The sequence below is a fragment of the Glycine soja genome, chromosome 17, assembly GCF_004193775.1.
Source record: "Glycine soja cultivar W05 chromosome 17, ASM419377v2, whole genome shotgun sequence".
Lineage (NCBI taxonomy): Eukaryota > Viridiplantae > Streptophyta > Magnoliopsida > Fabales > Fabaceae > Glycine > Glycine soja.
Genome location: NC_041018.1, coordinates 660,457 through 672,300, shown reverse-complemented (window position 1 = coordinate 672,300; position 11,844 = coordinate 660,457). Strand labels below are relative to the sequence as shown.

General features: G+C 31.7%; 2 protein-coding genes across 2 annotated transcripts; one reads left to right on the top strand and one right to left on the bottom strand.

Annotated features, from left to right (window-relative positions):
* The first annotated feature begins 1,645 nt into the window (after positions 1–1,645).
* LOC114393930 (putative MO25-like protein At5g47540) lies at positions 1,646–5,709 on the top strand. The gene is made up of 10 exons (XM_028355436.1): positions 1,646–2,190; positions 2,293–2,411; positions 2,630–2,704; positions 3,075–3,168; positions 3,241–3,300; positions 4,120–4,188; positions 4,535–4,633; positions 4,977–5,021; positions 5,121–5,223; positions 5,314–5,709. The coding sequence occupies exons 1-10, from the start codon at positions 1,930–1,932 to the stop codon at positions 5,388–5,390; spliced, it is 1,002 nt and encodes a 333-aa protein (XP_028211237.1). The 5' UTR covers positions 1,646–1,929; the 3' UTR covers positions 5,391–5,709.
* Positions 5,710–8,253: 2,544 nt separating this feature from the next.
* On the bottom strand, positions 8,254–10,494 carry LOC114394221 (cytochrome b561 and DOMON domain-containing protein At5g47530-like). Its single transcript, XM_028355882.1, has 3 exons — positions 9,612–10,494; positions 8,932–9,186; positions 8,254–8,847 (listed from the first exon to the last, which is right to left on the bottom strand). Exons 1-3 carry the CDS (start codon positions 10,230–10,232, stop codon positions 8,521–8,523), a joined length of 1,203 nt encoding a protein of 400 aa, XP_028211683.1. The 5' UTR covers positions 10,233–10,494; the 3' UTR covers positions 8,254–8,520.
* Between the last annotated feature and the right edge of the window lie 1,350 nt (positions 10,495–11,844).

The window sequence follows — 11,844 nt, the reverse complement described above, 5'->3', positions numbered from 1 at the left end:
TAGGTATGTGTGTTATATTCTAGCCATTGCAATTATTATATGTCTTAGTTACTATATTACATATATAATTGTTGTTATATATGTGGTTTCATATTATTAGTTGATTTTATTATTATTATGCATGATGTGATTTTGAAAATTATTATTGGAGGCATGAAATTAAAAAGTTTATAAGTAGTTATTTTTAGAAAGATATTCTTATAATTTTGTAAGTCGATCAACATCTCCACCGTCATGATCTTGTCATTGTTGTTGTGATGGCGGTAATGACGATAGCAACGATAATGATGGTGACAGTTGATGACAACGACGATGATGACAAAAAGGTGATGGTGACAGAGGTGATGACAATGATGATTTATGGTGATGAATGCAAGGATGCTCATGGTAATGATAACGTCAATCATGATGGTAATGAATTAATTGAGATATTTTAAGAAATGATAATTTAGATCTTTTTAGATTTATTTGTTGGTTGGTCAATCTTTTAGAAAATTGATGATTTGAAATTTTAAATATTTTAATTTCAATCATTTATTGTTTTGAATCTTGATCTAATGTTTATTATTAGTTGCTTTCATTTTCTCACATATAAGATAGTGTTCTCAAAGGAATTATATATATATATATATATATAATTGAACGTACATATTTTTTAAAATTTAAGTGATCATTTATTAATAGACAATGCAATAAATCATTAATACACTTGTTTTGTTTAGTTAAACACATTGACATTTTTTTTCTATGTATCATTAGCCAATAATTATTATTTTTTTTATAAAAAATATCAAAATTTATAATTTTGTATGTCATTTTATATGTTTTTATTTTAAATAGTTCACATTTTTTTATTTTGCCAATTTATAATTAAATTTCAGAAATTAATATGTAAATTATTCACATAATTTTTTGGTCAACATCAATATGTTATATTGAAGTCAATGTTTGAATTTAGACGCTTAATGATAAAAGGATCAAAAATTTTTATTTTGAAAAAATAAAAAAATAAATGTTTTAGTTTAGAAAGAGTGAATAGACATGATAAATAACTCGTACCTGCGTGTCAAATTATATATGTAAATGTAATGTCAGTATTATATCCTTTTTTTTTATCAAAACATATATATACATAATATATATTAAATATTTTATTGTTATAATTTTTTAAAATCAATTAGCATAATAGTTAAATAATTAAATAACAAACTTAAAAAATACATTTAATTATAAATATAATTGAATTCTTAATTTTTTTATTTTAATTTTTTTATTCATCATATTTATAAGTTGTTTTAATTAAAGTATAATTAAAAATTTAATATATAATTTATTTAAAACATATAAGTAAAGTAAAACTATAAAATAGTATAATAGGCTATCCACATGTATACTCAAATCTGATGAAATCCAACAAGAATGTGAATGGATATTAAAGTTTTAAATGGTCTTTTTTTACATACTCATATCACCTTGCATTACGGGGGAGGGCCAAACTCGGCCTGTTAATCATACATTTGAAATCATAAGAGATTAAAATTATAATTTAATTTTTTAATTTGATTAATAATGGAAAGAAATGATTAGAATGAGAACTGAAGGGAATAATGAATAAATAAATAAATAAGACAAGGCAGCAACATATTAATGCCTTTTTGCATTGAGGTTTGGTTGTTGAAATCGGCAGGGGACGGAAATATCGAAAGAGACAGACAGAGCGACGTCGGAGAAAGAAAGAAAGGAATGAATGAAAGAGGGATGGTAGGAGAAAAATGAGAATGGCGTGAATGTGAGGAGAGAAGAGCCTGAATATTAGAATCGGATACCCTTAAAGAAGCGGAGATAGGAGTGTGCGCCTCCAAACCCAAGGGGCTTCGGAGGGGCTCTTCATCGGAGGCGGTGCTATATTCCCCTCCGGATTCCCCCACCATGAAGAGCCTCTTCAAGCCCAAGCCCCGCACTCCTTCCGATATCGTCAAACAAACGCGAGATCTTCTTCTCCGTCTCACCTCCCGAGATGACGATAACATGCCCGACTTGACCAAAAACCTCAGGGACTTAAAGTCAATCCTCTATGGTAACAGTGAATCCGAACCCGTCCCCGAAGCTTGTGCACAGCTCACTCAGGAATTCTTCGCCGACAACACCTTACGCCTCCTTATCCAATATCTTCCCAAACTCAACTTGGAGGCAATTCATTAACACAGACATGACATTTTTTTTATTTTTATTTTTTTTTAATTGCGTGGCTCCTGTTTCTTTTGTGTTGATGCTGCGATGCGATTTTTGCAGGCTAGAAAAGATGCCACTCAGATTGTTGCAAATTTACAGAGGCAGCAGGTTCAGTCCAAGCTCATCGCCTCTGATTACTTGGATACTAATTTGGATCTTATGGATGTCTTGGTATCTGGGTAAGCACCAACATTTTGGACCAACTCTAAATTTCATTTTCTAATGTCTGTGGATTCTAGTCTATTGTTCTTCATTGCTACTTTTTATTGTCATATTGCGTGTTCATAGCTTACTATGTGAATGTGACTTCTGTATATTGTTGTGCTCTTTGTGAAATTATGCTTTCCCTTGGGTCGATTCTAGTATGCTATTGACTGAACATTGTTTCATTTTGTAGATATGAAAACACAGACATGGCTTTACACTACGGTGCAATGTTGAGGGAGTGCATAAGACACCAGATTGTTGCAAAGTAAGGGGGAACGACCAAATCAATTCAATTTTGTGTTTTTCTCTTTTAATTTCAAATTTAAATCAGTCAATGTTGAAAGGTGGAAACGCAATCATTTTGGTCATGGTTTTAGGTCATGTTAGAGTAGTTTTATATCTTGAAGTCATACATTGCTGGTGCTATTGGTTCCAATACTTCCATACAGTTGCCACCTTTAGAGATATATGTTAATTGCCACATGAGTAGCGTACAGTGTAGATAGCTCATATAAAAACTGAAGCATAGATATATGTTGTAGAATAAAAGACAGCCTAGGTATGATCTTTCTTTCTAGTATGACTTTTGTGAGTTGTGACTTGTGATGCTGTAATTATTATTGGCTTTATATCAGATATGTTCTGGACTCACCTCATATGAAGAAGTTTTTTGACTACATTCAGCTTCCAAATTTTGACATAGCTGCAGATGCCGCAGCAACTTTTAAGGTATATTTTTTTTCGGTACCATACCCATTTTTTTGGGAAAGTTGAAAGTTATATATGTTTTTATTGTTGCAGGAGCTAATGACAAGGCATAAATCTACTGTAGCTGATTTCCTTAGCAATTATTATGAATGGGTAGGTTCCCCGTCGCCTCTCAAATTATATGGAAAATAGATGTTATTTTAGTTCTGACACTTGTCTATTGAGATGCCACTTTTCGTCATATTCTTAGCATGGGTGTTATGCTTGATTTGTGAAGGTTTTTATGTAATAATTAGTATGTAGCTTGGTAATGGGGGCCCGTTTAGATTATGATTTTTGTTGTGTGGTAACTCTTATTCTGGACCTCTGGTTATCTGATATAAATGATGTATTGAAAAAGGTAATTTTATCATATATAGTTCTGACTATTATTTTAATCTTCCCATTCTTATTAGTTGATATTTTATAAATAGATCCATCTCTTTTTGTTTCTTTGCTTTCATAGATTAAAACATTGCACTTAATGCGTGTTTGATTCAACTTATTTTGTAGAAATAATGGCTTATTTTGTTAGTTTTCTTAGAGGGATTTTGAAAATTAAGTGATTATTTCTTCAAATTTAAGTTGTACCAAACTTGCTGTTAGAAAAAACAATTCTTAAAATATGGTGGAATATAACTTTTTTCCAGGATAAGGTGGATGGGCACATTTTCTATTTAGTACAGCTGTGAATGCATAATCACATTTTTTAATGATTATTAACCACTCAAGTTTGTTTACTCATCTAAAACAATCGCTTTTTAACATTTTTTTGTGTGTGTTGGGGGGGGGGGGGGGTGATACTTTCAGTTAGTTGCATATTTTTTTTTAGTGAGCCTATCAGTTTATCTTGTAGTGCTTTAAATTGTGTTGGGTTTATCTCATTATAGTTGGTTACCATCCATTACTCATTGTCTTTGTTTTTACTTTCAGTTTTTTGATGAATATAACTCTAAACTGTTGGAATCTTCCAATTATATTACAAGGCGCCAAGCTGTCAAGGTATGATTTAAGTTTTGGTATTTATCTCAACTGTTAGATTATTGGATGACGCAAGAATGGGAAGTCTGGGCTTCTGAGGTTATCCTCTTGAATATGTTTTCATAATTCTTTGCTTGTTTGTTTAAAGTAGATTTGGATTCATTTGACTTAAAAATAAACAAGCCATCCCAAGTAGTCAACAATTACCTTGTTATAGCAATTATTTTCTTGTTTTGTTTTTTTCCCTGCTGAATTTAGGATAACTAATCTTTGCAATAATATGTCAATGCACTATTATGGCTACTTTTATTATAGTTCTATAGTTGAATTAATGCATGTATATTTGTTGAGTGGTTTTTGGTTACAGTTGCTGGGAGATATGTTACTTGATCGCACAAATTCAGCAGTAATGACAAGATATGTCAGCTCACGAGACAACTTAAGGATTTTAATGAATCTTCTACGTGTATGGTCCTTTCTTTAAAACTTCATGACATGTCTTCTCTCCTTCCTTTCTTGTGTCCTCTCCCACACAAAAACTAAAAAAAGGGAAAAAAATTATATGAACTTTGATAATGTTGAACTATTTAGTTTCTGTTTTTGTGCCCGAAAATGTATTTGCTTTGTTAAAATACTTACGCGCCTTGTTACTGTTCCACCCATGTCTAAACGTACGGAATTGCTGAACACTGATATGTTCAATGTTCAGTTTCTGATGAGCATACATTTTTAAATTGAACAGAAAATTCAGAAGTTAGAGTTATGTTTATACAAGCATTTAATGGGTCATTGCTGATATTTTTCTGCAGGAGTCAAGCAAGAGCATACAGATAGAAGCATTTCATGTTTTCAAGGTATTATAGTTACATAATGGCCCACATTTTAAAATGTTATTCTTAAACTTTGACATCCCGTGTTTTTCTTCTTTATATTGATTTTATCTTGTCATGCAGCTGTTTGCTGCTAACCAAAAGAAACCAGCTGATATCATCAGCATATTTGTTGCAAACAGAAGCAAGCTTCTTAGACTTTTGGGTGACTTAAAAACCGATAAAGGTAAGGAGGTGATGTAATTTCTTATGAATTTGTACTTGCTTTTTTCTGGTATTATGTTCCTATGATATCATATTTACTGGGATTGTGCAGAGGATGAACAGTTCGAAGCTGATAAAGCTCAAGTTATAAAAGAAATTGCGGCTCTTGAACCTAGGGACCTCGCTTGAGCTTCAGTTTGTGTCGAGTAACAAGTTGCATTGTGGCATTTTACCTTATTTAATTGTCTATTGTTATAGTTCTTTTAGTCTTCATCAAGATGAGACTAACATTCAACACAAATTCCAGTGTTTTCTTTCTGAATTTTCATTTCGGTTCTGTAATTCCTAGATGAATAAATTGCTGAAAGAGCTACATGCAGTGGCAGTATTCGGCTTTCATGGTGTTAGAAAGCTTTGCTTGCCTAGCAGTTAGTTTATAAATTATACGATGCCAAGTTATATTCTTACGGTCTACAATTTGTATGTCAAATTTGTTCTATTACTTCTTCATGATGGCTAACATGACTGGTGTGTTTTAATTTTTACCCGTGTTCTGAAAAATATACTAAATTGGTCAGTTGGACTAGAAAATCTGTGAACTAGTTTTTGGCTCAAATAAACCATATAATGAACGGGTAAAAACCGGCAAAATATTGAAACAATGAAAAATGCTTAAACGTCATTTTGATTAAATAATTTATATACTGACAATGTAATGATTATTTACATTGCTATTTATTAACAAATTATTATATATTATATGATAATTTTATTGATTTTTATAATAATTAATTAAAAAAATATATCAATGAAGACTTTTGATTGATTGTTTGTATAGTAAGTTATTTCACATTATTATCTATCATTTTTTTCAACTAAATATTTTAAAAAAAATTGTTTTAATTTATTACATGTCATTATTCTCCATCCATTAAGTGAAGTGTCATGTCTTATAATTGACATCATTAGACTTGAAGACATGACATTTTGCATTATCACTTAATGGTAGAGGAGTAGATAATAAATTGAAACAATTTTTTTAGGTAGTTATTTGATAAAAAATAAATTTTTAGGTAGTAATATGAACATGATTTATTTTTTAGATATGAAAAACATATTTAAGTCAATCTAAAAAATAATTTTATAGTTAAATGATAAGGAGTAGTTTTATCAAAATAAATATTTAATTTAAGATAAAATGATATTTTTTATTATTTTATTAAAAATAAAAATAGTAATGGTAAATTTAAGTTATATTAAAAACAAATCTTATAAGTTAATAAGAAAAAAATTTCACAAACACTTTTATTTGATCAAATAAATTTATAAACTTGTAAAAAAAATTAAAAGTTAATTAAAATAACTTGATGAACATATATGTAATTTACTTTTATATAGACTTAAGAAACTTTATCATATTTATTTAGATGATTTCTCATTCAAAATAAAAATACATTAAATCAATAAGATATTTTTTTAATGGTAGGAATAAAAAAATAATATTTAAAATTTACAATAACTTACAATTTATCATATTTAACCAAGTAAACTAGATTAATAAAATAATATTAAAGATAAAATTAAAGAGTTAAGATGTGTACATTTAATATCTAGACAAAACTAAAAGAGTGAAGAATCCAACAAGATTAAATTGTGAGATATATATATTTTGGGTCTAGATAATATTAAATGGAAGAGTGAAAAAATATATAACATGTTATATATATATATATATATATATATATATATATATATATTAATTATAGATTACAAAATATCAATAATATATGATTTTAATATTTTTTATATCTAAAAAATAGGTCGTTTTCATATTACTAGTTAAAAATTATTTGTCAAATAACTACTTTAAAAAAATTATATTTTAATTTATTATCTGTCATGAATCCTTTTTATGAGATGCTGCCCCAACTTGACTATGCTCTGTTTCTTCTCATCCGTAACTCAATTTTGAATTTCATTATTAGATGGCTGAGTCATTTGTAGTTGGTAGTATTTTTTAGGCAGTTGGTATGATCTTACAAATAAAATAATTGACAGAAATATGAGAAAATTACAAGCGGTAAATCATCTACTAAGTGTGTTGGCGTGCGTGTCTGCTTCCCGGTGGACCGTGTTTGGTTTACCATTTCATAATATATGAACACCGATGATTATATAATACAAAATTATTGGTTTGGTACAGAGGAAAGACAAGTTTGAAGAGAATTGTGTTGAGATAAGAAAGTATTATAAAAATCCAGTTTTCATGGTGGATGGTGAGGGGAAATTGGATAAAAGAACTCGATGCTTTGCTTTAGTCTGACCAATTCTATTCTAATTGAGGATGGGTCAATGATTGTGCCCCTAAATGTACCATGTTCAAGGAATCTGAGCTGTATGCTTTAACGTTTGAACTTTTCTTTACGACTATAATTAACGTTAAGTAACTTTTATTAAAATTGAGTCAGAAGAGTTGTTTCAATCAGTTACATCTTTATATTTTTCGCTTCGGCCATTTCTTATTATGTTGTTCTCTTATTTCTGATGCTTTATCAAAGTGAGTTGAAACAATCAAATTATAGCCTGAGTTCTTACGCTTTGATCCCTGACCTAGTTTTTCAAAATCGAGTCTAAGTTTCTTGGTAGTAGTGTGGTCTCATATTTTTGGAGTCTGAAACAAAATCTAAGAAAGAGACCCTAAAGAACTCAAACGTATCTTATAAATAATTTATCGATTTTTTTTTATGAATTTATAAATTTAATCATAAAAAAAAATAATACATAAAATTCTCACCTATTAAAAAGTTCACGTTAATAATTTTTTTTTAGATTTTTTATAAATTATAGGATCCCTCAAAATGAGAATCCTGACCCGTTATGCATGTGTCCCAGATCACATTGTTTCTCGGGAAAATAATGTTAAAGTACTGCAATAAATATTAGGTAGTTTTCAGAAGTATTTTTATACCAAATTCATGGTCAAATTTCCTTGTTTAAAGAAAGAGAAAGGTTGCTCCAGTAGAACGTAAAAGATTCTATTTGAAACTGAAGATATGTAGAAAAAGTAAGACATAAGTAAAAAATAATTAATACAAAAATTCTTCAAACAGAAACCAATACAATGCTATACCCTGTAGTAACAGTATGGATAAAAGCAGAACCTAAAACCCTATGAAAGAATTACCTCAAAAAAGAGACTCTAAGCAGCTGGAGTAACCTTAAATACCCTCAACATTATACAATAAAATACACACGTCTAGGAGTAAAAAGGCATAAAATTACAAAAGAAACCAATATTTATCTGGCTACACATCGTATCCTACACCTGTTGTGGCCTAGAACCATACCCATTAGCACCATTTGCTCCGTGTGGAATCTTGTTCTCTGACTTCCTCCTCTTGAAGACTATGATCCATGTGAAAGCTTCCAAAAAGACAGCAATGCCAGCCAATGCTCCAATAATACCAATGTACGCATGCTTCCAGCTATTGTAGCGATCCCCTACGTATTTTTCTATGGTTTCGAACCCTTCGAAAATGTTGACGACACTGATGATTATGGTAGCATATCCGACCAAGTGGTGGTACACATTCCAGTACACTCTGTACTTATGGTCCTTGTTGGGCCTCAAGAACAGCGCAAACACCTAAAGAAAACAGAAAAATGGCATAACTTAAGCATGGAGTAAATGGTTTCATATATAATTAAGTAAAAGATGAACACATGGTACCTGAAGAGTTCCAAGGCAGACGAGGACAATACCAAGTGCTCTGTGGGTGTCATAGTCAACACCCTCTGAGTCACTGCCGAGTTTGAGACCGGTGCCTAATCCAGAAACACCAACTATGTAGGCAGAGGCTTGGCAGGTGATGTGGAGATAAAACCAAGTAGGGTCTGCAGACTTGAACACCTTCAAGTACCTTGCGATTATGGCACCCGTTGGCATCAATATGCCCCAGCTCACAGCATTTAGCACTCCATGGGTCTGAAATTAATATTCTCCACTGTCAATCTATAGGAGCCTGTTTCATTCCATCAACTTTTTTTTTCCTATATAAATAAAAACTACTTCCTAACAATCAATTATAATTTTTGAAAATTGTTTCCAAAACAATACAACTGAAAGATGTTTTATCATCCTCTTCTGTTTTCTTTTAGTGTTGTGTTCAAATGCTCAAAAAGAAAATTTTAAAAAACAGAATGAACTCACTAGACAGACATTTTCAAATATACCCACTAGTCAAATGAATTTTAAAAATAGAAATTTGTATTTGAAAACAGGTATTTTTTTATAGATGAACATTAAAGGTGTCATGTATGTTATGATGAAAAGCATGAAGCAAAGAGAGACATAGTGTGTTATATTTTAACTTTGAAGACGGGCATAAGAAAAGATTAATTGGTGCTTACGTTTCTTCTTCTTTGGCGTGAATTTCCGGTTGGCTGAGTGGAGGAACCAGAGAGAAGATCCAAGATTTCCTTGGAGTTTTGGTGGGAAGTCTCGTGGCTATGCTCTCGTGGGGTAGTTCCAGAGAGAGGGCCATCTTGCCAGACGTGGACAAAGGAGGTGGTCCCGTTTGGAAGTGTGAGAGTGGCGAAAATGGTGACCTCGTTGTTCTCAAACGTAGCACTCAACCCGGACAGGGGATAACTGATAGCTCCCTCTTCCAAAGTTGTGCTGGTGCTGGTTATGGACGAGGCATAGGCCCTTGGGCTTCCATTTGACTGAGGGATAGCCACCAGGGCCTGGGCCCCAATCATGGCTGGGTCGAGGGTGTTTCTGGGATTGATGGCCCATGCAACCCACCTGTTGGTCGAGGTGATTCCAGCGTGTTTGAATGCTATCTCCAACCTCCCACTCGCCTGGTCGTATGTCCAGTGCAGGTAAGCCGTCAACTGTGGAAGATCACGACATGTGGCAAACACCCTGTTTGAGAATGTTTGGTTTCTGCACGTTTGAGCTGAGGATGTCACAAGCACACAACTCAAAACAGACAAGCCCAACACTAGCCTCAGCATGCTGCTGCCCATGGACACAAAAAAGGGATTTCAGCGTGGCGTTGTTTCTCGTGATGTAAACAATGGAGCAGGTAGTGGAGGGAATGAGAGGGTTACTTTATTTATAACAGTATAAGAGTTGGTGGCTCTTGCTGGTTGAGTTGTTAAGTTATTGACTAATTAAACACTTCCCCGCCCACCGTTCGGAATAATGCCTTTTATGAAATCTTCCACACCAATCATAAGAATTAACTATCCCCGCCCACAGTTCGGAAGCTTCCTTGTTAAGGTGTTTTGATTTTTTCCAGGAAGAATAATCTATATTCCTACTTCCCCTGGCTGACAGCTTTTATCTACCATTTTTTTAAACCAACCATTGCCTCTAACTAATAATAATTGATTTGGCAAAGAGAATATTGGTGCAACTTATACATCAAACTTACATGCTTGATTTTGTAGAAGACCAGAGTGTTTTAGTCGGTTTACCCTGACGTTTCAGAGTAGGTGCATGAGGTGGCTCCATAATCTGAACCTCCAGATAAATACGAATTAATTGCCTTTTATTTCTATTCATTGAATTTAATTAAAATTTTGTTGTTATTGTCAACTCTTAATTAAACTTTTGGAAAATATTTTTATAAACAAATAACGAATCACACAAACAACTCTTAGTTGCTTTTGTTTCATGTTGACATGAAAATTTGGTTAAACATGCATCATGTATATTAATAATAAGTAACAATTTTATTAACGCTTCCATTCAAGAATAATCTCTAAAGACTCTCTTATTCAAGAGTGATAATTTAAATTTATAACATAGGCATATATTTAATTTTTTAATGTAAAATAAGATAATTAGTGAAAAATTAACAAGAATGTGTAAACTAAAAATGACAGGGAGAAAGCTTGATAATGTTTTCCTCAAGATCTAGTATTATATTGTAAATTAATTTAAAATCTTTCCTTGAATAAGAGTTTTTTAGGAATTATTCTTGAATGAGGAAGATAACAATAGTATTTTGAAGAATTATTGTTACTTTCATTCAATAACATATTTCATCCTAATTCTATATATTGAACATTTAATTTTTAATTTTTTTATGCTTTTCAAATATATTTATTAATTTTAATTTGATTTAATAATTAGTTTTAAAAAATATGTTTCATTAATCTTAAACCACTCTTTTTTTATTTTTTATTTTTCATATACTTGATTTATTTAAGAGAGGGTCAAAACTGGAAACACGTTGGCGTGTGGAAGAGGACCCACCCTGAGTCAAACGGTTGATCTTTTCGCTGTGGGACCCAGGTACACCCTCTGCGACTTGTCTTTACGCTGTCGTTTCTTCTTCTCTTTACGTTGTTATTTCTTGTTATATTTTCTTACTAGTTGCTTAAATACATATTTCACACGTGAACTTAAATTATGAAGAATTCCTCTTAATTTTTAGGTCGTCTTTGGCTAAGCATAAAAATGGTCTTGTTAGATGGAAGCATGAAGGGCAGTGGGTTCATGACCAACACCATAAAGGATAAAGGGTTCCAGAATGCTGTGTGCAAATCACACTCCACACCATTTAAAAGGGAAGCACACTCTAAGAGACGCTAATGAAAAATGACACAACTTCCCCCCTTTCTCTTCTTT

Excerpts from the sequence above, each read along its gene's own strand:
- LOC114394221 (XM_028355882.1), bottom strand. The coding sequence starts at position 10,232 with ATGGGCAGCAGCATGCTGAGGCTAGTGTTGGGCTTGTCTGTTTTGAGT. Across the intron at positions 9,187-9,611 it reads CACGCCAAAGAAGAAGAAAC|ACCCATGGAGTGCTAAATGC; the intron begins GTAAGCACCAAT and ends TATTAATTTCAG. Across the intron at positions 8,848-8,931 it reads TCTGCCTTGGAACTCTTCAG|GTGTTTGCGCTGTTCTTGAG; the intron begins GTACCATGTGTT and ends TGTTTTCTTTAG.
- LOC114393930 (XM_028355436.1), top strand. The coding sequence starts at position 1,930 with ATGAAGAGCCTCTTCAAGCCCAAGCCCCGCACTCCTTCCGATATCGTC. Across the intron at positions 3,301-4,119 it reads TTAGCAATTATTATGAATGG|TTTTTTGATGAATATAACTC; the intron begins GTAGGTTCCCCG and ends TTTTACTTTCAG. Across the intron at positions 5,022-5,120 it reads AAGCATTTCATGTTTTCAAG|CTGTTTGCTGCTAACCAAAA; the intron begins GTATTATAGTTA and ends CTTGTCATGCAG.